Here is a 25082-nt window from a genome sequence, read left to right on the forward strand (position 1 = left end):
ATGCACCACCACGCCCAGCTAATTTTTGTATTCTTAGTAGAGACAGGGTTTCACCATGTTGGCCAGGTTGGTCTCGAACTCTTGACCTCATGATCCGCCCGCCCTGGCCTCCCAAAGTGCTGGGATTACAGGTGTGAGCCACCGCGCCTGGCCCTTGCCCAGCTAATTTTTGTATTTTTAGTAGAGACGAGGTTTCGCCATGTTGGCCAGGCTGGTCTCGAACTCCTGACCTCAGGTGACCCGCCTGCCTCAGCCTCCTGAAGTGCTGGAATTACAGGTGTGAGCCACTGTGCCTGGCCAAGTCTGTGCATTTTAAAATGTGATCGATGTTGCCACGTTGCCCCCCATGAAGGTTGGCTGTAAAAATTTATGCTCTCACCAGCAAGAAAATGGATTCATGAAGCCTTGGGTGGTAATGACCAAAATGTAGGGCATTCCCTGGGCAGCTCAGTAAGTAATTAAAAATGAAATATCACCTGTCCGGTGCAGTGGCTCATGTCTGTAATCCCAGCACTTTGGGAGGCTGAGGCAGGAGGATTGTTTGAGGCCAGGAATTTGAGACCAGTCTAGGCAACATAGCAAGACCTCTATCTCAACAAAAATTTTAAAAATTAGCTGGGAGTAGTGGCGTGCACCTAAAGTCCCAGCTACTCAAGAGGCTGAGGCAGGAGGATTACTTGAACCCAGGAGTTCAAGACTGTAGTGAGCTATGATTGCACCACTGTAAGCCAGCCTGAGCAACAGAGCGAGTCCCTGTCTCAATAAAAGAAATTTTTAAAAGAATAAAAAGTAACATGGACTAGCACCCAGCCCCATTCCACAACCAGAGAGCCTCCCTGGCCCTCTCCCACACCATGTGCTGGACTTTTTCTCCCTCTGGCTTGCTTGTTCTTGGCCCCTGGAATTTCTGTTCTTGCCTTAAATGCAGCAGGTGAGGAGGCATTTGCCAGCCAGGCCTCAAAGACTGACACTGAAATGCCAAATGGTTCTCCAAGATGTGTCATCCAACCAAAACAGCTCTCTCCTGCACGGACCTCGGCCCTCTACTCGGGGTGGGCAGCCTTCTCTCCTCATGGATAAATACGATGTGTTCATGGGTTTGCCCCAACTGGACTGTGAGCTCCCCAAGGGTAGAAGTAGCGCCATATTCATCCCTGGATCCACTGCCCGGGTAGTGGCACAAAGAGGGATCCAGTAATTGCTGAATGAATGAATGAATGAATGAATGACCCAGACAGAACTTTGTCAAACCAGTGCTGTCAAAAGCCTCTTGGATGTACTCCATTGACACTAGGTGGGTCTAATACACTCAAGATTATATTGGCATGCAACATTTATTTCACCCCTCGAAGGCATTTTTCAAAAAGGATCGCTTCTGTTTTATTTATGTTTAGATATATATATAACGGTCTTGCTCTGTTGCCCAGGCTAGAGTGCAATGGTGTGATCTCGGCTCACTGCAGCCTCAAACTCCCAGGCTCAAGCGATCCTCCCTTCTCAGCCTCCTGAGTAGCTGGGACTACAAACATGCACCACCATGCCCGGCTAATTTTTGGTATTTTTGTAGAGACGGGGTTTCACCATGTTGCCCAAACTGGTCTCAAATCCCTGGGCTGAAGTGACCCACCCACCTCAACCTCCCATAGTGCTGGGATTCCAGGTGTGAGCCACCACACCCTGCCTGCTTCTGTTTTCTTATATTTCTCCTTTCCTCCTTTGGCCTGGTTGGAGCCTCTAGGAGAAAAATCCATGCTGGGAAACAAACACAGTAATGCCCATAAACATGAAGCAGATGTGCAGACAGCTGGAATGATAAATGCAGGGCATACACACGCAGAGAGAGAAAGGAATAAACAGGCAGACAGGCAGGGTGAGTGGGTGCGGGGTCGTCGCTGCCATCTCATGGTTCCCTGGAGTCCTGTTGTAGTCTCAGCTTCAAATCCAAGGCCACTGCAGCAAGCCCGCCCTCAAGATTTTCTTCTGAAGTCACGGTTTCCCAAACATCTCTGGGTTTCCTCCTTTAAAACTAATCTTCTTAATCATTTCAGTAGAAATCTTTTCAAAATGCCCCACATTGTATGACTTTGAGACTCAGTGTCTTTAGCTTGTTACAGTATCTATAAAGAAAGCAAGGCCGGGCGCGGTGGCTCACGCCTGTAATCCCAGCACTTTGGGAGGCCGAGGCGGGTCGATCACGAGGTCAGGAGATCGAGATTATCCTGGCTGACATGGTGAAACCCCGTCTCTACTAAAAATATAAAAAATTAGCCGGGCGTGGTGGCGGGCACCTGTAGTCCCAGCTACTCAGGAGGCTGAAGCAGGAGAATGGCGTGAACCCGGGAGGCGGAGCTTGCAGTGAGCGGAGATGGCGCCACTGCACTCCAGCCTGGCGGACAGAGCGAGACTCCATCTCAAAAAGAAAAAAAAAAGAAAGCAGCATTTAGGCCAGGCGCGGTGGCTCACACCTTTGGGAGACTGAGACAGCAGGATCTTGAACCCGGGTGATCGAAACCAGCCTGGCCAACATACTGAGACCTGGTCTCCACAAAATATTTTTTTTTTTTTTTTTTTTTTTTGAGACGGAGTCTCGCTCTGTCACCCAGGCTGGAGTGCAGTGGCCGGATCTCAGCTCACTGCAAGCTCCGCCTCCCGGGTTCACGCCATTCTCCTGCCTCTGCCTCCCGAGTAGCTGGGACTACAGGCGTCCGCCACCTCGGCCGGCTAGTTTTTTGTATTTTTTAGTAGAGACGGGGTTTCACCGTGTTAACCAGGATGGTCTCGATCTCCTGACCTCGTGATCCGCCCGTCTCGGCCTCCCAAAGTGCTGGGATTACAGGCTTGAGCCACCGCACCCGGCCAAAAGATTTTTAAAATTAGCCAGGTGTGATGGTGCGTGCCTTTAGTTCCAGCACTTTAGGAGGTAAAGGTGGGAGGATCATGAGGTCAGGTGTTCAAGACCAGCCTGAGTAACATAGACAGACCCCTCTCTCCCCCACATCTCTACTCAAAATTTAAAAAGTTAGTTGGGCACAGTCGCGTAGGCCCATAGTCCCAGTTACTCAGGAGGCTGAGGCAAGAGGATCACTTGAGCCCAGGAGGTCGAAGCTGCAGTGAGCCATGATTGCGCCACTGCACTCCAGCCTGAGTAACAGAGCAAGACCTCATCTCTAAGAAATAAATAAATTGAAATAAAATACAAATAATTTTTTAAAAAGAATGCAGCATGTAGTAGTTTGGGAATCAGACAAATTGAGAGTCAGTTTCAGGATCTGCCCAATCTAAACAGTAGGACCTCTGTTTCCTTTGTTTTTCTTTAATTTGTTTTCCCAATTTTTTGTTTTGAAAACTTTCAAACCAACGGAACAGTTATACGAAAAGTTCAACAAATAGTCAGAGATCAGGGATTGGTAAACTTCAGCCCACATCCTGATTTTGTATGAGCTAAGAATGGTTTTTAACTTTTTTAAATGGTTGGAAAAAAATTTTTAAGGAATTTTTCATAACACATGAAAATTACAGGAAATTCAAATATCAGTGTCCATGACGCTAACCCTCTTGTTTAAGTATTGTCTATGGCTGTTTTTGCTTTGCAGCGGTGAAGTTCAATAGTTGCCGTAGAGATCCCGGCTCTCAAAGCCCAAAGTACTTAACATTTGACCCTTTACAGAAAAAGATTGGAGACACCTGACCCCAATTTACCTATTGCTAATATTCTGCCTCCTTTGTTTTCTCTCTCTCTTGCTGCAACATTTGTTTTCATCCTTAAATACTTCAGTGCCTATTTCAGTTTCTTAAACTGAAAGCTGGGAATGACAGTTTTAGTGTGGGAAGAGATAAGATAACATAAAATGTTTAGCACACAGTGCTTGGCATGTAGACAGAACTTAATAAACGATCCAAAAAAAAAAAAAATTCCTGGCGTTGGGCGCAGAGGTGGTTGCCAGAATCCCTAACTTGAAAATCCCAAGCCCCGCTGCTTTCCTGAAACCCGGGTGCCCGCAGTCTGGAAGCCAGCTTCTCCGCCGAAAGGGCTTCTTTCCCGAGAAGTAGCAAACGCCTCGGAGAAACCTCATTCTTTCCACAGCTTGTGGCTTGGCTGACTCAACTTCTGCCTGCCCCTGAGTCACGAGTTTTTCCTCTCTTATTTGGAGGAGCGAGGCCCTCCACCCTCCACCCAGCTGTCCCCACGCACAGCCAGCCTCGCTGGGAAGTGGATGGACATCTGGAAACCAGTGTGTGCTGCCTCTGGGGCGTTTCTCGGAACGTCACTCAGATCCATAGCTGGAAGGAAGGACAGAAGAGGAGACTAAGGTCCAAGTGAGTCCTGGACCACCAGCAGGACAAGGCTAGGAGGGGTCTCCTGATTGCAGGACCAACACATCCTCCCTCTAGTTTCCCAGAGTCATGAAAAGGCTTCCTTCTCCCGAGGCCTCCTCTCTACGGATAAGGTGTTAAATGCCAGGACACTGTCACAAACAAGACAGCCCTGTCTTTCCAGGGGACTGGCTCACTTCCAAGTCTCATGGCCACCTCCACCCCAGCCAGGGACTACCCTCCCTGAGAAGCAGCCTCTTGCCGGGGAGGTGGTGGAGCTGGCACTGAGCAGTCATGGATCGCAGCCTTGAAGGCTCAGCTTGAAGTCCCCCTCCACCCGCTGGTGACAAGCAGTGTGTACACTGGAGACAGTGTTTCCCAGCATCCCAGTGGCCCCACTAACCCTCCTGGTTATTACTCAGCCTGTGGGATCTCAGACCTTGTGTTTTCTGCTCTCTGTGGTATAGAGGCCTGGCTGCCCCTTCAGGACTTGTAAACCCAAACGTATATTCAGTTGGAGGCGCGGAAGCAGATAAAGCGCCCCAAGGGGGAAACCAGAGGGAGTGTGGGGACCATAGTGGAGGGGAGAACACAGGGCCCCTCTAAAGAGGACCCACATTCTCAAATCTTCTGATTTGAGAGGAGCTGAATATCCTGATTTTTATGTGAACTCTCCCCATATGAAATGTTCACAGCAATGCATTTTAAAAATGCTTAAACACTTTGAAAGCAAACAGACATTATTCGGGTCTTGTGGGGTTCAGGGTTACTTACCAGGTGGTGGCTTCTGTTGAATGCTCATAAATGCTGACCTTGCTGATCAAGGCAATGGTATGGTGGGCGCCATAAGGTGGTAGTGGGGAGGGGTCTCCCCAAGGCCACAGCTGGTGGCCCTCTCACTTGCCTGTCCCCTCCCCCTCTCCCTCCCCCCATCCCCTTTCCCTTCCCTTTTCAGCTGGGAGAGGCCGGTCTCCAGCACTGGACCCACCTCACAGCCTCACCCATACCCCCCGCCAGGACAGCAGGCACCTCTTCTAGCTCCGGCCCCACAGCCCATCAGTCCTCCCGCTGCTCCCCTCTCGCCTGGTCCTGGCCCAGCAGGCACTGCCCCGGCCTGAGCCAGCCCCTCTCAAGGTACCCAGGTGGAGTTCTATTTGGCAAGACAACCTGCATCTATGTGACAGGTACTGACTGCATTCCTCCTATGCACTACCCATTCTCAGCACTCGGGATGCAGGGGTGAATGAGAATAAAGTCCCGCCTGAATGAGAAGAAATTACCATCTGGCCCGTGGGGCTCACGGCCTGGGTGGGAGGCAAGCCACCAGCATGACTTGTTGATGAGCATTCCACAGAAGCCACAGCCTGCTAGGCAGCCCTGAACCCCATGAGTGGCCTCAGGAGAGGACTCTGGGTTGGGAGAGATGCTTTACAAAATGATAAACACGGGTGACTGTGGAGGGAGATGGGATGGAGACAGGGAACCACTTTGGGTGGCCAGGGCAGCCTCCCTGAGGAGGTGACGGTCTGAGGCCTGGTAGGTAGAAGCAAAGGCCTGGGGCTTTAAGAAATAGGAAGAAGCCCATTTGAGAGGACCTCTGGGAGGAGGCCAGGGAGGGCCAGGAAGGCCTCCCGGGCACTGAGGCCTGGGAATTTCCTTCTGAGTCACACAGGAGGCTCAGTTACAGTTGAGCCAGGGGTGACATAACTTGCTACTAGTGTTGGACTTGGGTGATGGGCACCAGGGTCCCCTGGACTGTTCTCTTTCCTTCAGTTTGAAATTCGCCACTATAAAAAGTTTAAAATAGGTCAGGCACGGTGGCTCACTACTGAAATCCCAGAACTTTAGGAGGTCAAGGTGAGAGGATCGCTCGAGCTCAGGGGTTCGAGACTAGCCTGGGCAACATAGTGAGACCCTACCCCCCCGCCCCCCCGACAGTACAAAAATACAAAAACTAGCCTGTCCTGGTGGGCTAATTCTCCTGGGGTCAGGATGATTTCTGTGCAGGCTGCAGTGAGCTGTGATTGCGCCATTGCACTCCAGCCTGGGCATCAGAGGGAGATCCTATCTCAAGAAAAAAAAAGGTTATAAAGTGCTGCTGCATTTTCATATTACGATTATTGACCACTGAGGGTGACTGTGCTGTGAGGCCCACCGGAGGCACCAGAAGGCACAAGCCTCCCACTGCCCGTTTCCCCGCAGAGCCCCGCAGATCTCGCAGTCGCGGGCGCCCCCACCCCACCCCTGCCCAAGGCCAGGGTCGCAGTCCCAGCAGGTGACAGCAGTCGCGCTCCGCGTGGGGCAGCGGCGGGCGGAAAGGGAAGCCGGGCGGGGCCAGGGGGTCAAACAGGGGCGCCAGTCCCGCCCAGCCCCAGACCTGCGGCGCTCAGGAGCCCGGGCGCCCTCCAGGAGCCGCGCCCAGGCCCCGCCCCTCCCGCTTCCCGGGCTCCGATTGGCCGAGCCACCGTGGGGGCGTGTCCGGTGGAGCCGGCTGGGACCTGGGCGGAGCGGGTTGGGACCTGGGCGTAGCAGGCGGGGACCCTGGCGGCCGCGGTGCGAACTCGCGGGCTGGGCACCGGGCCGGCGCAGGAGGTGAGTCCCCCACCGTCCCCAGGCCGGGCTGCGGGTCGCGGGGCAGGCGCAGGAGGGGAGTCTCCCATCCCCACCCCCGGGGCAAGCGAGCTCCCTCGGGCCGCGCCGTCTTGGCGGCTCCTGGGCGGGCGGGGCGCAGTGCCGCGGACTCCAACCCGAGAAGAGGCCGTGGAAGGGCGCTCCTGGGCGGCTTGCTGGGTGAGCGCTGCAGGGAGCCTGGGGAGAGCGAGGGAGAGCGGTCAGGGGTCAGAGGGGCCGAGGCGGCGTCCTCGGGGAAACGCGCAGGTGTAAGGTGGTGGAGGCGAGGGGTTCGCGGGCCACCCGGGACTGCAGGGGTCTCAGCGCACCCGGTTGATGGTGGTGTTTCCAGGATCCTGGCCTCGTGTGGCCGCCGGGACCTCTCTCTCTTCTCGGTCCCAGTCTGCAGTCTGGAGGCCTGGATGGGACCACTGTCCCTCTGGGCAGGGGCGCGGCGGGGGGCGTTGGGGTCCCAGTTCCTCTGGAGCAGTTGAGTTTGTGAATCTTGGTGGGAGTTGTCAAGAAAAACAGGGTCGGGCACGGCTCCCATCTTAGAGAGGAAACTTGAGCAGGCCAGCAGAGAGAGGCTGCCTGGAATCTCCCTCCTTTCTCATTTCCCCAACTCTTGGCGGGCCGTTTAGGGCAGAGGTGTGGTCAGCCCCTTGGCAGGTGGGAAAGCAGAGGTTCCCAGCCGCCCTGAAAGTTGGTCTCTGCAGCCCAAGGGGAGCCCTCCTTTGGAATTTGAACACCGCTGGTATCTCCCACTCAGAGAGGGTCAGAGGCCAAGGAGGTGGAGAGGTAGTCCCCTAATGCGCTGGGATCGCCCATCTGCACAGCGTCATTCCCACTGGAGTCTGTGTGAGCTGAGATGACTCTGACTTCGGCCTGCGTTCCTGCACAGGTCAGCCCTCAGGGCTGCCAAGGCACAAGTCAGGCGGCCCTGGGCGAGCTAGGGGACCTGCCCAATCCAGTCCCCCCGGCCCCCCGAGGAAGGAAGGGGGATTGGCCAGTATGGCCTGGAGGGTGGGACAGCCCAGCCAAGCTGACGGACCTGCTCGGGATGGGGTGGGCATCAGGCATTTGGAGCGCCAAGCAACACCCGCTGGACTCTGACTTCTGGAGTTCTGATTTGGTCTCTGGTTGAGTGCAGCTTTCCACAATTCATGGTTATTTTGAAGCCGGGCTTCCTGATCACTCAGCAGGGACCTTGGGCAGTGACTTTGATGTGGTGGAAGTATCTTCCCCAAGGGGGACTTTTGTGAGGATTAAGTGAAATAATGCACGTAATATGCTTAACGTTGTGCCTGGTGAGTTCTAAGTGCTCAGTCGGCGGCACTTCCAGTTTTGTTTTGCTTTGTTTTTCATTACTGGTCTCTTCCCGGAGGAGGGCCTTCCAGAAGTCAGAGGGCTGGACAGAGCCGAGGGGCGGCCCTCTGGAGGGAGAGGAGGCTTGGCACCTGGTCCTGCGGTCTCAGTGCACATGGAGAAAACCTCACATCCTCGCGCTGGCCTGGGAGCCTGCAGGATGGCCCCTTCCAGCACTGTGACCTCATCTGTCCCCCTTGCCCCATCCCCATCGCTCCTTACTCCACAGCCTGACTTCACCCTTTCCACCTTGAGCTGCTCCCCAGGACCGGAGCTCTGCCCCTAGATCTTTGCACAGCTGACTTCTTCAGGCTGGAGGGAGTTCACTTCCTCCCAAGGCCTTCCCTGACCTCCACCGTCCTCCCAGCCCCTGCCCTGCTGGGCGCACCAGTCTTTCTTCACAGTGCTTAGCACTGGCTCTCAGAAAAGACCCTGTGAATGTACTTCTAGTCTCACTGGAAAGAAGTGTGCATTCCTGAAGGGCCTGGTCTCCAGCTCCCGGCTGTAACCTCACACAGTGTCTGGCACACAGTGGGACTCATAAATATTTGGAAAATGAAATCAGGCAGGCATAGAAGCAGGGTGGGCCTGCGTGGGGTCCAGGTCCCTGCAGGGAAGGAGCAGCCCCGATCTGGAAGTCAAGGGAAAGTCCAAAGGGCTGAGCTGCCCCCAGAACTCTGATTTCCTTGGTGACCCTGGCCCTGCACATCCCTGAGCAGGTTCTCCACGTGTAAGCCGAGGCAGAGGAGTTACAGCTCCCACTCCACCCCCGACCGCTGCCCAGCTCCTACTTTCCAGGGCTACCATATTGGGGCCCCACACATCTCTCATTTATCCAAAATGCTGTGTCCCGAGTAGGGGAGAGGACAGGACAACTCCCATCAGGACAGTGCCCTGCGTGGCCTGTTCAGCGTGCCCTGCCGTGTGTGTGTTATGCATTTTACAATGTGGCGCGGTGTAGATCAGGAGTTGGCTAACCTTTTCTGTCAAGAGCTGGTAGCAAATAGTTTAGGTTTTGCCAGCCATACAGCCTCTGTCCCGCATGACTGCGTTTGAGTAAAATTGGATTTAGAAAAGCTGGCAGTGGCCCGGATTTGGTGTAGCTCTCCAGCCCCTGCTGTTGAGCACATATCACACCTGGGCTGTAACATACAGAACCTGGCTTCATGGCTTCTGCAGCCACGCGGTGGCTCTCAGGATGTGGCTCCCAAGCCGCAGTGCTCACGTGAGCACCTCCAGCCCCTGTGCAGGCAGCAGGATTGCTGAGCCTGAGAGTCCCCACCCCTCTGAACCCTCAAAGAAAGATGCAGGTCTGTTCGTTGCCTGACTCCCAGGCTTACTGAGACTGCGCCACGGTCACCCCTCTACCAGCAGCCCTGGGGCCAACACAGGCACTCTCTGAGTCCCAGAGGCTGCCCGGAAGCTCTGTCACCAACATCTTCCCGAGGCAGGCCAGCCCCAAATGAATAAGGACAGGACTCAGCTTTTTCCTCCCCTGTGCTAGGCAAGGGAGGTTCACTTCCCTGGTGAGAACAATAAAAAAAAAAAAAGAGGATTCCCAGTTGGGCTCAGTGGCTCATACCTGCGATCTCAGCACTTTGGGAGGCTGAGGAGGGAGGATTGCTTAAGGCCAGGAGTTCAAGACCTATCTAAGCAACACAGCGAACCCTCGCCTCTACAACAAATTTAAAAATTAGCCAGGCATACTGGTGCATGCCCGTGGTCCCAGCTACTCAGGAGGCTGAGGCGGGAGGTTTTCTTGAGCCCTGGAGTTTGAGGCTGCAGTTAGCCCTCATTGCACCACCACTGTACTTCAGCCTAGGCAACAAAGCAAGACAATGTCTCAGGAAAAAAAAAAAAAAAAAAAAAGCCTTCCCCATCTAACTCAGGGCTGCTGTATTTGCCAAGAAAAACCTACAGACCAGGTCAAAGCGGGGTGTGAAGTTGTGGTCCTGTAGAGAGGGCTTGCATGCAGGGGCAGCCCCCAGGAGGATGTTGTCTGCCCTACCCCTTGCCCAATCTGGGACCCTCTGCAAGTTCACAAAGGGGGGCACATGTGAGCCCCTGGCAGCCCCAGTCAGTGTGTGGGGTCAACTCTCAGCCCAGCCCCCTTCATCGCCAGCAGATGCCCCTCCTTGCCCTTCCCGGTCCACATTTTACCATCAGCAGCTGGACACTGGCTGTAAGGGCCTAGAGGGGGTCTTCAAGTCACGGGCGGGGGCAGAGCAGCAAGGGGGTCCCATGTGGAGCGTTCTGTGCCTCCTCCAAGGGCTGTAGAGACAGTGTTATGGGCTCTGCCCTCTGCTGGCCGGGTCTGGGTGGATTGGGCACCCCTGCCTACGGCTCTTTTCCGCCTGGTGCTGTTCCTTCCCTTCCTCTGTGCCGTCCACTTGGCTGGCCCAGTATCCAGAGCTCAACAAGCCCCCAGGGTTGCGGGAGGGCTATCTGCTCTCTGGGCACAAAGCCCACCTGTCTCAGCTACTGAATATGGAGGCTTTGGTCTGCAGTCTCAGGACTGGGTTTGCATCCCGTTTCGCCAGCGGCCTGACTTCCCAGCACATAGGTGGGCTGGGGCCATACGTGGCCTTGCTTCTTCGGGGCTCCTGACATCCCCTGCAGGTGCCCAGGCCCGGATGCCATGCGGTCACCCTATCAGGCCCAGCCAGGTGTCCCATCGTGAGACATGCTCAGCGGCCCCCAGCCCATGGAGCCCAGGACTCAATCCATACACTGGCCTGTAATTCTTTTCTTTTTGAAGACCTTACATTAGAAGAAGCAACACGTGTTCCCATTTCTTGAAATTGGCAGATATTCGGATTTCGTCATGTTTGCTGCTACCTTTTTCTAATTAAAAACAAAAAAAATGAAACCTTACAGACGAAGATGGAATCCAATCTGAGCCCCCCATTCCTGGTCACATCTAGGTCCTCTCCCCAGACTACTTACTCCTGACTTTCTCCCTCCTGTCTTTTATTTTTACCATTCGAATCACTTTCAAGTGTACAGTTCAGTAGTGTTAAGTATATTCCCATTGTTGTGTAACAGATCTCCAAAACCTTTTTTTTTTTTTCCGAGATGGAGTCTCACTGTGATGCCCAGGCTGGAGTGTGGTGGCATGATCTCAGTTCACTGCAACCTCTGTTTCCTAGGTCAAGTGATTCTCCTGCCTCAACCTCCCGAGTAGCTGGGACTATAGGTACGCGCCACCATCCCTGGCTAATTTTTGTATTTTTAGTAGAGACAGAGTTTCACCATATTGGCCAGGCTGGTGTCGAACTCCTAACCTCAAGTGATCCACCCGCCTTGGCCTCCCAAAATGCTGGGATTACAGGCATGAGCCACCACACCCAGCCTCTAAAACTTTTTAACCGTTTAAAACTGAAACTCCATACCCAGACAATCTCCCCATTCCCCTTCCAGCAGCCCCTGGCAACCACCATTCTATTTTTACCTCTATGAATTTGATCAGTTTGTGTATCTCATATAAGTTATTATTATTTGTCCTTTCGTGATGGGCCTGGTTCACTTAGCATGATGTCCTCAGGGCTCATTCATGTTGTAGCATGCGTCAGAATTTCCTTCCTTTTCGAGGCTGAATAGTATTCATGGTAAGTATGTTCCACATTTTGTTCATCCATTCTCCCATTGATAGATATTTGAGTTGCTTCCACCTCCTGGCTATTGTGAATGATGCTGATATGAACCTGGGAAAGCAGATATTTATTTTAGTCCCAGCTTTCAGTCTGGATATATATCCAGAAGTGGCATTGCTGGATCATATGGTAGTTCTGTTTTTAACCCTTTTTTTTTTTTTTTTTTTTTTTTGAGATGGAGTCTCTCTCTGTCGCCCAGGCTGGAGTGTAGTGGCTCGATCTCAGCTTACTGCAAGCTCCGCCTCCTGGGTTCACACTGTTCTCCTGCCTCAGCCTTCCGAGTAGCTGGGACTACAGGCGGGGCCCACCACCACACCCGGCAAATTTTTTGTATTTTTAGTAGAGACGGAGTTTCACCGTGTTGGCCAGGATGATCTAGATCTCCTGACCTCATGATCCGCCCGCCTCGGCCTCCCAAAGTGCTGGGATTACAGGTGTGAGTATTTTTAACTTTTTAAGGAACTTCCGTACTGTTTTCCTTAGGGCCTGCACCAGTTCATATTCTCATCAGCAGTGTACAGGTTCCAGTTTCTCCACACCCTCACCAACACCTATTATTTATTTTTTGTTTTGTTTTTTTTCCCTCCTTTTTTTTTTTTTTTGAGATGGAATCTCACTCTGTCACACAGGCTGGAGTGCAATGGCACAATCTTGGCTCACTGCAACCTCCACCTCCCGGGTTCAAGCGATTCTCCTGTCTCAGCCTCCCAAGTAGCTGGGATTACAGGCATACGCCACCACGCCCAGCTAATTTTTGTATTTTTAGTAAAGATGAGGTTTCACCATGTTGGCCAGGCTGGTCTCGAACTCCTGACCTCAGGTGATCTGCCCACCTCAGCCTCCCAAAGTGCTGGGATTACAGGCGTGAGACACTGTGCCCGGCCTTCCTGCTACCTATTTTTATTCATAGATATAGTTCTTGAACACTTTCAGAATGTTATGTAATTCCTGCATAAGTGGTGTCACTTTACATACAACATTCTACAGGTTGTGTTTTTCCACTCCGTGTTTGTTGTTTGCCATCAGACCACATTGATCTGTATCTCTCATTGCGTGAGTAGCCCTGGGTTTTTGTGGTTTTCCCTGCTGGTAGGCATTTTGGTTGTCTCTGCTGTGCGGTCACCGCTCTTTGTGGAATGCAGTTCTGGTTTTGTCAGATTGTCCATCAGCCAGGTACTCGGTGATCAGTCATGGAGAGACGGGTCAGATCTGTCACTGGTAATCCCCTAGGTTTGCAGTATACAGCCAAGATCAGCAACCTAAAAATAGCAGTTCTTACGTAAGGCGGTGTGGGCAGCTCTTCTCAGGACACTTGTGATCTACAGGGGCAAGTGGAACGGGACTCGAGGGCCCAGCATCTTCTCTTGTGCAATGCATCCAGCCGTCACACTGGGGCCCCACTGTGGCTTTCTACTGGTGGCCAGGCTCAGAACTGCAGCTCAGTGACCCAGAAACACTATGGGTGTGATCAGCTCAACCCCAGGCATGCCGTGTGTGCCTGAACGCATGTGTGCACGTGGTGGTGGTGGGGCCAGCTCTCACCTCTTCCTCTGTAGAGGTAAGAGCTGAGTCATGCATGGTGGGCCTTGGGACCTGCTTGGAACCGTGCCAAGCTACTTATGAAGCACCTAGTATGTGCTTGGCATGGCTCCAAGAACTGTGGACACAACAGGAAGAGGCTCGTGTTCTCACGGAGCTAAGAATTGAGTAGGGGAAGCAGAAAACACACAAGCAATGAATAGACGAGAAAACAGCAGGTCCTGTTAAATCCCGCAAAGAAAAAACAAAATAGGATTGAATCCCAGAGAAGGGGCCAGCAGACCCTTTCTACAAAGGGCCAGGTGGTAAATATTTTAGGCTTTGTCACCATGTAGTCCCTGTCACCAACACTCAACTCTCCCATTGCAGTGTGGAAGCCACCAGAGACAATAATAAATGAACGTATCTGGCTGTGTCCCAATAAATCTTTACAAAAGCAGGCTCAGGGCCGGATTTGACTCAGACCATGCATTACCAATGCCTGTCCTGGGTATGGGGAGAGACTGCCTGAGCTGGGGTTGTCAGGGAGAACCCTTTTGAAAAGGAGACAGACAGGAACTGAGAACCTGTTGCAGGAAGGAGCCGACCCTGGGACAGCCTGTCTCAGGTGGGACGCAATGGCACCTTGCCGCCGATATGGTGGTGGAGTCGTGTGCTGAGAAGTGGGCGGGCTAGATTTGAGAGGAGGAAAAGATGATGAGATTTGCTCATGGCTTGAATGCTGGAGGTACAGGAAGAGGGAGATTCAAGGATGCATCCTAGATCTGGGTTTGAACTCTTGGGTGAATGGCGGTGTCACTGAAGGAGAGGAAGAGGCGCAGGTCTGTGGGGACTGGGTTTAGCATTGGATGTGTTGCGTTTGAGGAGCTTGTTAGACAAGCAGGTGAATATCTATGCTGAGAGCCCTCTTAGAGCTTGGAGAGGCCAAGACCGGAGGCTTGGACTGGGGAATCTGTGGCATTTAGGGGGTCTTCAAGGTCGTGAGTCTGGTGGGCTGGTGCATGTGTGGACTGAGCAAGGGCGCCCAGCATGAGCTCTGAGTTAGTGCTTAGTGCTTAGGGCACCAGCAGAGGGGCCTGTGTGGCCTCCCACTCCACTCAGGAGGACAGCATAGTGCGAGCTCCTAGCATCGCCTCAGTTCCCCTCCTGTAAAGTGGGGATTCTGCCTCCTGGGGTCAGGTGGGAACTAAATGAGATAGTCAGGCTTGGTTGAGAAGAAGCACTCAGCGCCTGTGCTTGTGATGGTGGTGGTGACTGCTGCACTCACTGGGTGGGTGCATGGGTTGCAGGGCCTGTGATGGCTTGGTTTGGTGAATGGCAGAGTCAGGGATGGGTTGGGGGTGGGGACACCCAGGTCTCCTGGCAAGGACCGTTCTGATGTCCCGTTGAGGCCTATTCCACCCTGTTTTTCAAGGCTCCCCAGCGCGGCTGGACCTCTGCTGCCCACAGTGGTAGCCCGCTTAGTAGAACATTTTTTTTTTTTTTTTAGGAGATAGAATCCACTCAGTCACCTAGCTAGAGTGCAGTGGCGTGATCATAGCTCACTGTAGCCTCAAACTCCTGGGTTCAAGCTTCCTCCTGCCTCAGCCTTCCAAAGCGCTAGAACCACAGGCATGAATCGCTGCACCTGGCCTAAGTAGCACACTTTATCACTGCTTTCCCAGCCCTGTCTGGCCACCACCTCCCCTTTACTGGGGAATCTCCCTTCCCTCCCCGTAGTTCCCTATACTCCCGTGGAAGGGTCAGCTTCTGGGGTGATGCCGCTCAGTGCTGGCAGGCCTACGGGGTACTGTGGGTAGTCAGTGGGCTGCCTGGTGTGGTGGGTTAGTGAGTCGGGGATGGGCAGCCTGGTTCTGACACCCCCATGCCTGAGCCTGGACTTACTCCCCGTCTGTCTCCTCCTGCAGCTGGTGGCTGGAGACGATGGTGGACCACTTGGCCAACACGGAGATCAACAGCCAGCGCATCGCGGCCGTGGAGAGCTGCTTCGGGGCCTCGGGGCAGCCGCTGGCGCTGCCAGGCCGAGTGCTGCTTGGCGAGGGCGTGCTGACCAAGGAGTGCCGCAAGAAGGCCAAGCCGCGCATCTTCTTCCTCTTCAACGACATCCTGGTGTATGGCAGCATCGTGCTCAACAAGCGCAAGTACCGCAGCCAGCACATCATTCCCCTGGAGGAGGTCACGCTGGAGCTGCTGCCGGAGACGCTGCAGGCCAAGAACCGCTGGATGATCAAGACAGCCAAGAAGTCCTTCGTGGTGTCGGCCGCCTCCGCCACGGAGCGCCAGGAGTGGATCAGCCACATCGAGGAGTGTGTGCGGCGGCAACTGCGGGCCACGGGCCGCCCGCCCAGCACGGAGCACGCGGCGCCCTGGATCCCCGACAAGGCCACGGACATCTGCATGCGCTGCACGCAGACGCGCTTCTCCGCCCTCACGAGGCGCCACCACTGCCGCAAGTGCGGCTTCGTGGTCTGCGCTGAGTGCTCGCGCCAGCGCTTCTTGCTCCCGCGCCTGTCCCCCAAGCCTGTGCGCGTCTGCAGCCTCTGCTACCGCGAGCTGGCTGCCCAGCAGCGGCAGGAGGAGGCGGAGGAGCAGGGCGCGGGGTCCCCAGGGCAGCCGGCCCACCTGACCCGGCCCATCTGCGGAGCGTCCAGTGGAGATGATGATGACTCCGACGAGGACAAGGAGGGCAGCAGGGACGGCGATTGGCCCAGCCGCGTGGAGTTCTACGGCTCGGGCGTGGCCTGGTCTGCCTTTCACAGCTGACCCCCGGCCTGCAGAACATCTGTCCCCAAGCCAGCTCCACTGCCCACGCCCCCAAGAGGGCAGCTCCAGAAGCTGCCCAGGGCTCCGGGAGCCCACCCCATGGTGGCAGGGGCAACGGTGGGGAGTGGCTCTTTCTGGACTCCCAGTGCCTTTTTGCTGGACACTGTGTCCTTCTGACTTCACTGCAGGTAATGCCTTTCCCTTCAGGAAGCCCCAGAACACCCAGACCTCTTGGGAACCAATGCCAACTCCCGCTCTGCAGGCTGCTGCGGCAGCTCCAGATGGCCTCCTGAGCTGGACCACCCCAGGTCTCCAGACACCTAGGGACCAGAGCGGGTTTTGGAACATAGACGGAAGACAGCAGGGGAATGTAGCCGAAAGCCACAGAACCCACCCTCCCCCCGACAAGCACACCCCACTGAAGAGCCTGAATCCCAGGAGGCCTCCTGGAAGCTCAGGCCTGCCCACCCACCACGCTGGTGCCCACTGCCTGGCCGGCAAAGCCCTGCCAATCAGACATACGGGCTCCCTGAAGCCCAGCCAGAGATTGCCATGCTGTGGATGCCACCAGGCCCAGGGACTGCAGCCGCAACGCCCAGGGCAGGCGGGTGAGGACTCTGTCCTGTGTCACCTCTCTCCAGGTGTCCAGCTGTCTCGTGCCTTTTTGTCCTGTGAAACCAGTGTTTTCTGTTAGGACTAAGTTGTAAGAACAGAAACCCTGCCCACACTTAATAATAAAAAAGGAAGTTTATTGATGGGTGGTTGCAAAGCCCAGGAGTGTCCTTGCTTCAGACATGGCTCTGTCCATGGTTGAAAATGTGCTAGGTGGCCAAAATCTACCACTGTCCCCCACACTGGGCGTTCTTGGGTATTTCAGCTGCCCGACGGAGACAGATGCTCATGCCGTGCCTTGGCCAGGCCTCCCCAGGACACAGGTCTGTCTGGGTGCCATGACTGTGGCCTGATGCCTGCTGCCCTATTCACTTTGGTGTGGGGGATCTCAGTGGATGGAACTGAGGAAACAAATAGCCATTTGTGTGGTTCTGCCAGGCCTCGCAGGCTGAGAGCTCCCCCGTGCCGTCCTGCCTGGCCCTGGGGCTCGTGTGTGGAGAGGAAAACTGGGCCCCAGGTGCACCAGCCCTGCTCAGAGTGAGTGTGCATTGGGCCTGGGGCCAGCCTCCTGACACTTGGCCACGGAGCTGGGGATCCTTTCACAGTGTCCCATGAGTGTTTCTGCACTGCTCTTTCCCAGCGCCTTGGCCTTGGCCAGACTGGGGCATGGACTGGTGTTGCTGTCAGCTAGAAGTGATGACCGTGGGGCTGGGAGTCTCCTGCCCGTGCAGCACAGCATCTGAAACCCCACTGACAGGGCGTCTCCCCGGCCTAGCGCCATCCTCCTGGGGCCAGTTATCGGAGGGTCACATGCAGACAGAACCCTGGAGGGTGCAGTTTGAGTGCAGATTCTGATTCAGCAGGTTGAGGCCCAGCTCCCAGGGCCTGCTGCCACCACCGCCCACGGACCACCCTTGAGGTGACAAGGCCTGCTGGTGGCCTGTGGGCACCCTGCAAGGGAGGCAGGAGGGGTCAGTATTTTTTTTTTTTTTTTTTGAGACAGAGTCTCGCTCTGTTGCCCAGGCTGGAATGCAGTAACGCGACCTCGGCTCGCTGCAACCTTGGCCTCCCAAGTTCAAGTGATTCTCCTGCCTCACCCTCCCAAGTAGCTAGGATTACAGGCGTTTGCCACCACACCTGGCTAATTTTTGTATTTTTAGTAGAGATGAGGTTTCACCATGTTGGCCAGGCTGGTCTTGAACTCCTGACCTCAGGTGATTTACCCACCTCGGCCTCCCAAAGTGCTGGGATGACAGGCATGAGCCACCACGCCTGGCTGAGGGGTCGGTATTGAAGCACCTTCAACCTGCTTCAATACCGAAAGTATTTGGCAGAGTAACCAGTGTGGGAGGCCCAGTGGCCTTCCAGGAAGGACCTATTTGTTTACAGTCCCTTTCTGTCCCTTGGCCTGTCTGAACCACGCAAACTGGTTCAGGCTGGTTCTGCCTGGGCAGAGGGCACAGAGTGAGACAGGTCACGGGGCTGGGGATGACTTCCTGGACAGATCTAGTGCCCTCTCCAAAACCTAGGCCGGGCGGCCACGTCCCTGCACCCTGGCACTGAAGCCAGACCAGGGTGTGCTGGCTGCTGCCGCTGGCCTCCCTTCACAGACCACTCCCCTGCCCGGAAACCCTCTGAGCCTAAAAGGCAGCATTCACTAGGATGGGAGAGGGGACCACGTGCAGCTGAGCCTGGCTACCACCAGCCTCCTCTACAGCTTCCTGCCAAAGGGGTCTGTGCACAGGACCCCAGGCTGACTGAGTGCAGTGTCGTCCTCTCCAGGGCATGGCGGGCAGCGCCCTGGGGTCTGGGGCTGACTAGGTGATTCTCAGCCCTCAGGCCAGGACTCAGGTCTGTGTCCCTCTCCCCTGCAGGGCTGGGACAGAGCTGCTACTGCCCTGAGTCCCAAGGTGTTAGGGCCTATAAGGACCCAAGGCTTGGGGTGGCCCAGGACCTTCGCAGAGCTCTCACACATGCAGCCTTGCTCCTGCAAGGCTGGGGACACAGCTGGGAGTGAGACGAACAAGGCCCGCACAGCATGGTGGGGAGACACAGGCGCAGAAGCCGGGTTGGAAGGTGCTGTGATGGGGGCAGACTGAGAATGAGTGAGTGACACCTGCCGGGTGGGGAGAGGACATTGCAGAAGAGGTTAATAGGCAGTACAAAGGCAGGAAAGGAACCCCTGTGACCTGAGCAGCGTGGCTGGAGCTGAGCCCCCAGAGTCGCAGGGCAGCCACCCCGGGTGCCCCGGAGCTACGGGAACCTTCAGCACGCAGCAAGGCTGCTCTCGGCTTTTGAGAGCTTGCCCTGACTGCTGTGTGTGGGTGGCTCGTATGGGGAGAGGGGGTCGGGCAGCCATGGAGGCTGGCAGCTGTCCTCTTCCCTGGGATCCCCAAGGGCGGACCTGGGCTTCACTAAGGTCACATCTGCCTCTGATTCTGCCTCTGGCTGTGGACTGGAAGCCTTAGCTGCCCTCCTTCCCATCCTCAGCTCCTTCCAAGGGGCAGGCCCCTCCCCTTTCTGCTGGGATGTTTTGTTTGTTTTTTTGAGACAGAGTCTTGTTCTGTTGCCCAGGCTTGGAGTACAGTGACACAATCACAGCTCACTGCAGCCTCGACCTCCCAGGCTCAAGCCATCCTCCCACCTCAGCCTCCCAAGTAGCTGGGACCACAGGCACACACCATGGCACCCACCTAATTTCTTATTTATTTATTTATTTAAAGAGACAGGATTTCCCTATGTTGCCCAGGCTAGTCTCGAACTTTTGGGCTCAAGCAATCCTCCCACTTCAGCCTCCCAAAGTGCTGGGATTATAGGCGGCAATCACCGCACCCAGCTTATGCTGAGACGTTCTACAGGCACTGAGTCTCAGCTTCCAAGCTGACAGCAGGAAGCAGAACACCCCCCCCCAGACTGCATGGTGCTTGGGGCCGGTGTGAGTTTGAATGAATCAGGGCCCCTGGCCACTGAGGCACAGAGGGCAGTATGCTGGGAGACAGCAGAGTCACCCAAAATGGAAGATGCGGGCCTGGCCCGTGGGCCCAGGAAGGGAAGGCGCTGCCCTGGAGGCCCTGTCTCCAACTCCTAACAGGTTTATTTTCCACCAGAGATGGCTCAGGTCGACAGGTGAAGCTAGGCTGGCTGCCTAGGCCGTTCCCAGAGAGGGCCCTGCCTTAAGGAGCAGGCACGGAAGGCCGGCCTGTAGAGCTCATGACCATCTCCCCTGCTTTGCCACGGTGCTGTTGCCAGTCCCCTTCTTGGGTGGGGAAGCTCCTTGGAGGCTCTGGGAGTTGTCCTCAGTCCCAGCCATGCAGCTGAGCTTTGCTCATGGCCTGCACTCCGCCCCCATGCCTGGGAAGGTCAGGAGGCCTCTGGCCAGGGCCTCTGCTGTTTGCAGATGCTCCCTTTCCCCAGAGCTGAGCCTGAGGTCTGGCAGGAGTATGGGGCTGCTGGGCCAGGGTCCAGCCTCAGCTCCTGCCTGGGGCTTTGCTTGCAAGGCCTGGCAAGGACACGGGAACCAACTGTTCTGCCAGCCGAGTGTTGCTGTCCACCTCTCAAATCTTCCTCCCAGCTGTGCCTGGACTCCATGTCCCTGCCAGAAGCCGGTCCTTCACACAGGCAGCATGGGATTCCTGGGAGGCGCCTGCCTCGTCCCCTGCCTCTTCCTAGGAGATGCAGAGGGGTGAGGAGAGGGGCATCAGAACCCCACCACCCCACCCACAGGGGCAGGACCAGAACTGCTCTTGCAGGAATCAGCCCAGAGCAGAGCAGCTCGAGATGGCAAGTACAGTCACAGCTGTGACCCCAGGGTTCTTTGGCACTGATGACAGCTCCTTTATTTATTTATTTATTTATTTATTTATTTATTTATTTTTTGAGACAGAGTCTTGCTCTTGTCGCCAGGCTGGAGTACAGTGGCATGATCTTGGCTCACTGCAACCTCTGCCTCCCAGGTTCTAAGCGATTCTTCTGCCTCAGGCTCCCAAGTAGCTGGGATCCAAGTAGCGCGCCACCACACCCGGCTAATTTTTTTGTATTTTTAGTAGAGACGGGGTTTCACCATGTTGGCCAGGCTGGTTTCGAACTCCTGACCTCAGGTGATCCACCCACCTCAGCCTCCCAAAGTGCTGGGATGACAGGCGTGAACCACTGCACCCAGCCAGCTCTCCCTTTGGCTGCAGACACTAAGGCAACTTTCACAAAGGTCAAGTAGACCCTCCCTGTGAGCTTTGGTGGTTGGGATTTTTCGATGCCAAGTTTTCTCAAAGACGGGCCCACCAGCATGTATGCTGGTAACATTGGAGTGTTGTCTGCCAGAGGCCAGGGAGCCAGGCAAGGGGTTCACAGGACCCCCAGAATTTTGTCCCTCCTTGATGATGGTGGGGTGCAGGTGCTGATGGTGACAGCAACTACCACTTACTGAGGCCCATCTGTGTGCTGGTTCCAAGGAGACAGAGACAGGTCACATGAGGCCATCCTAAGGCTAAAGGAGATGTGTCATGAGCCCTGAGAGAGAGATAGACAAAGCCAGAGAAAGGAACTCCCAGGACAGCTAGGTGGGCTTCCTGGAGGAGGCTGTGTTTCGTTGAGCCTCAGAGGATGGTAGGACTTTATCAGAGGATTGTAGTCTCCACGAGGACTGGGACTCTGGGCCTTTTTGGTAACTGTCTTTTCCTGTCCTTGGCACGAAACATTTGTTGAATGAATGAGTCAGGTAGAAAATGGGGCTGGGGGCGTCGGGATAGAGAGGATGATAATGAAAGGAACTGAGCTTCACCCTGGAGCCTCCAGGCCAGGCTGTGGAGAGGAACCGGTGTTCCTGGTGTATTTCTACAGGAGCAGGGCCAGCAGGAGGGCTCAGCCTGGCCCAGGGTTTGGGGAACAGTCCCCCTCCCAAATGCTAAATGTGAGTGGCCTTCTCAGGTGGGGACAGGAATGCCCACCCCACCCCACCCAAGTAGTGCTATCTGGAGCCAGGTCTGACTTGATCACAGGCCGGGCTCCAGGCTTCCGAGGGGCTCTCGTCCGGACTGGCACCAGACGGTTTCCGTCGGCCTGGCCACTTCCCTGCCCAGCCTGTTCTTTGAACAAGGCCAGAAAGAGGCCTAGGGGAAGGCAGAGCCGCTCTTGGGCTCAGCCCCTGGGATGGGGCCTGGAGGTACCTCGAAGGTTGACCCAGTTCCCAGCCAGGATCTGCTGCCACCCGGGCCACACGCGCAAACCAAGGCAACCACTTCCGCTGGGGCCGTCTCTGAGACGTGCAGGAAGTGAGCCTCCTGGGGCTGGGGGCAGGGGAGAGGCCGCCTTCTAACACCTCACGCCCACAGGCCCAGGGCTGCCCCTCAGCCCTTGCTGGCTGGGAGAAGAGGGGTCCTCTGCCTCTGTCTGCATCTAGGCTCTTCACCTGGGAGGCGCCCACGCCATCCATGCCCGTGCTCTGCCCCTGCCCTCAGCAGACTTGATGGAACCGGTGCCCAGGAGCAGAACCTCGGGCCATGCAGGGGCCCAGAGTGGGCAGGGGAGGGGCTGCCTCGCTGGCCCAGCAGATCTGGGCTCTGGCCTGTCCTGGGCTGCTTGCTGACCCCACACCCATTTTCCCGACCCTCCCTGTGAACCTGGCACAGATGCCACCTCCTCTCTGAAGCCTTCCTGGCTTGTCCCAGGTAGTGTGGATCGCCCATCTGTGCCCCCAGAGGCCCGGTGGCCCCTGCTCCAGCTCTCCCACCTCCACTTTTCACAAGGAGCCTCAGGCAGTGCATGCCTCCCAAACCTAGTCTTGGCATCTGAGCTCCTTGAAAGCGCAGGTGTTTCTCATTTGTTTTTGGCCTCCGTGGCCCCCAGCCCATGGTCCTGCACCCCTGGACATCGCACAGATGCTTCCCTGGCAAGGAGAAATTATCACCTCCCCTAGCTCCTGGAGGACACTGGGAAGATGTCACAGGGGTCTCAAAGCCCATGTGTCCCAAACTGACACCATTGGCTTTGCCCAACCTGCTTGTCCTACCTCTGCCAACACCTACACCCGGGCATCCCAGCCAGACCCTAAGGTATCTCTAGACCATTACTTGCCTCTTCCACCTCCTCCCGCATGCCTTCCAGGGCCCCAGGCCCAGAATGGAGGCATCTGTGGTACATTCAGGCACCTGAAGGAGTAGCCCTGCAGGAGTAGCTCAGGTGAGGCCACAGAGGCAGGTGTGGGCCAGTGTAGAAGGGAGGAACAGGGAGTGACCCCAGGGAGACTCCAGCCTCCTCCCCATCATCCCCTTTGGCATCAGGGCTGGAAACTGGGCCCAGAGGGAGGGTGCGCCCTGCACTTGTGTATCAGGGTCGGGGCAGGAGCAGAGCTGCGGCCAGCTGTGTGGCCTCTGGCCTCCCAAGCCCCCTCTTCTGCTGGCTTCCGTCACCACCACCAAGTCCAGCTCCGACTGGAATGTTCCAGCGCTCAGAGCAGAGCAGCAGGCAGGGCAGGAATGGGGGTGTGGGCAGGCAGAGCCAGACATTTCTGGGCAACAACAAGGGGAAATTTCAATCCTTGGAACGTCAGCTGAGGGTTCCTGCCAGACATTCTGACCCTGAAACACAGGCTTTCTGGAGAAGAGGGCCTGCCTACTGTGGTCCTGGGCTGGGAGGGAGAGAGCCTGGGGCCTGGGGCTGGTCATCTGGGCTACCCAGAAGCGCCCCGAGGCGGTCCCCGTCTCCCGCAGCAGCACGGCTATGCCCATCGTGCTTCCTCTAGCTGCCCACGGCAGCATACAGGCTATGGGGACCTGGAGTCCAGGATGCTGGAGCAGCACACTGGGATACTTCGTGCAGTTTGCAAATTACCAACACCCTTAAAATACCAAAATACCTTTGGATTTCAGCAGCCACCAGACCTCCTGGGGGCCCCCTCCAGGAAGCAGAGGCCTTTGAACCTTGCCTGCCCTGGCCATAGCCACTTGCTGGCACAATCCAACGCCTGAGGGTTCCTTTCCCCCACGCCAGAGCTGGAGTTGGTTCAGAGAGAGCGAGAGTCAAAGCGGAGCTGCTCAGCAAGTTGTTGGGGTGGGGGAAGGGTTGGGCTTCTGACAAGACCATTTTGTGGGGGCCGGGGGGTGCTGGTCATACCCCCTGGGGCAGGCCACAGGCTCCCCAAGCCCCCTCTATTCTGCGTTCATGCTGTTTCTGCACCTTGAAACCCGGCACACTCACAGCTCCATGCCCACGTGTGGCTGGGAGCGAGCTCCCAGGTTGGGGGCTGCCAGTGGCACAGCACTTCTCCACCCGGAGCCTCCTCTTCCTCACCTTCCGCTGCACAGCCTGATACAGCTGACCACCCCCCCCCCCACCACCCACATCCTGGCTCTAGAGATGGGCACAGGACAGTGGTCTAGGCAGCCAGCACACCCATCCCCCGACGATGGTCTTTGAGGGTCAAAAGCCTCTACTCCCACGGTGCAGAGGGAGGGATGTTCCCTGGGGCCACACCAGCAGGTGAGTCACGGTGCGGGGCGCTCAGGAAAGTCCAGGGAAAGGGATGGCGGTGAGGATCTTGGGGTCTAGATTCACTCCCAGAATGAGCCTGTCCACAGGCAGGTGTAGTTGGGGAGCACTGTGGGGTTTTAAATCAGTTACGGAGAAATCCACCCAGCAATGAGCAACTCCAAGATGTGAAGGCGAGCATTCAGTAGCACAATGGACACAGTGACTGGCGCCTTTGTGCAAACCCAAAACAATGGACTCTCACTCAGCAGGTCTCCTCCGCGTGGCTGAGGCTGATGATCACATGAGTCAAAGCTGGAGGAGGCAACAGAATTCAGAGGCAAACCTCAACTCAGGGGACACTGACGTGGAAGGACCCAGCGACTTCCAGTGCTTACTCTGTTAAAGCGCCTGTGTCCCTACTACTAGGTCCAAGGTATTTCTGCATATTGGTGTCCTCTCCAAAGGTCAAGGAGCAAGCAGTTAGGGAAATCAGTAAGTCCTTAAAGAGGTACTGGGAGAAATTAGCATGGGGGCTGGACAAACAGTTCAGAGCCGGGGGGACAGCCAGCCATGTGGCGATGGGTCATCGCTGCCTTGGGACTTTTGTTTTCTTTTCTTTTTGTTTTGTTTTGTTTTGAGACAGAGTCTCGCTCTGTCACCCAGGCTGGAGTGCAGTGGTATGATCACAGCTCACTGCAGCCTCGACCTCCTGGGCTCAGGTGATCCTCCCAAGTAGCTGGGACTACAGGTGTGCGCCACTGT

The 25082-nt window shown here is 55.7% G+C and overlaps 1 protein-coding gene and 1 long non-coding RNA gene across 4 annotated transcripts; one reads left to right on the forward strand and one right to left on the reverse strand.

Annotated features, from left to right (window-relative positions):
* Positions 1 to 6824: 6824 nt before the first annotated feature.
* LOC105487655 (pleckstrin homology and FYVE domain containing 1) lies at positions 6825 to 16999 on the forward strand. Of its 3 annotated transcripts, XM_071085905.1 has the most exons (3): positions 6857 to 6906; positions 11365 to 11485; positions 15389 to 16999. In XM_071085905.1, the coding sequence occupies exon 3, from the start codon at positions 15405 to 15407 to the stop codon at positions 16242 to 16244; it is 840 nt and encodes a 279-aa protein (XP_070942006.1). In that variant the 5' UTR covers positions 6857 to 6906; positions 11365 to 11485; positions 15389 to 15404; the 3' UTR covers positions 16245 to 16999. The 3 variants fall into 3 exon arrangements, with proteins under 3 accessions (XP_011749458.1, XP_070942006.1, XP_070942007.1); XM_011751156.3 differs by lacking the exon at positions 11365 to 11485 and having other exon boundaries at positions 6825 to 6906; XM_071085906.1 differs by lacking the exons at positions 6857 to 6906; positions 11365 to 11485 and adding an exon at positions 6969 to 7104.
* Positions 7023 to 12033, reverse strand: LOC139360166 (uncharacterized). Its single transcript, XR_011617354.1, has 3 exons — positions 11741 to 12033; positions 7254 to 11133; positions 7023 to 7122 (listed from the first exon to the last, which is right to left on the reverse strand). It is a non-coding gene; the product is annotated as an uncharacterized lncRNA (long non-coding RNA).
* Positions 17000 to 25082: the final 8083 nt, after the last annotated feature.

The sequence above is a fragment of the Macaca nemestrina genome, chromosome 20, assembly GCF_043159975.1.
Source record: "Macaca nemestrina isolate mMacNem1 chromosome 20, mMacNem.hap1, whole genome shotgun sequence".
NCBI classification, from domain to species: Eukaryota; Metazoa; Chordata; class Mammalia; order Primates; family Cercopithecidae; genus Macaca; species Macaca nemestrina.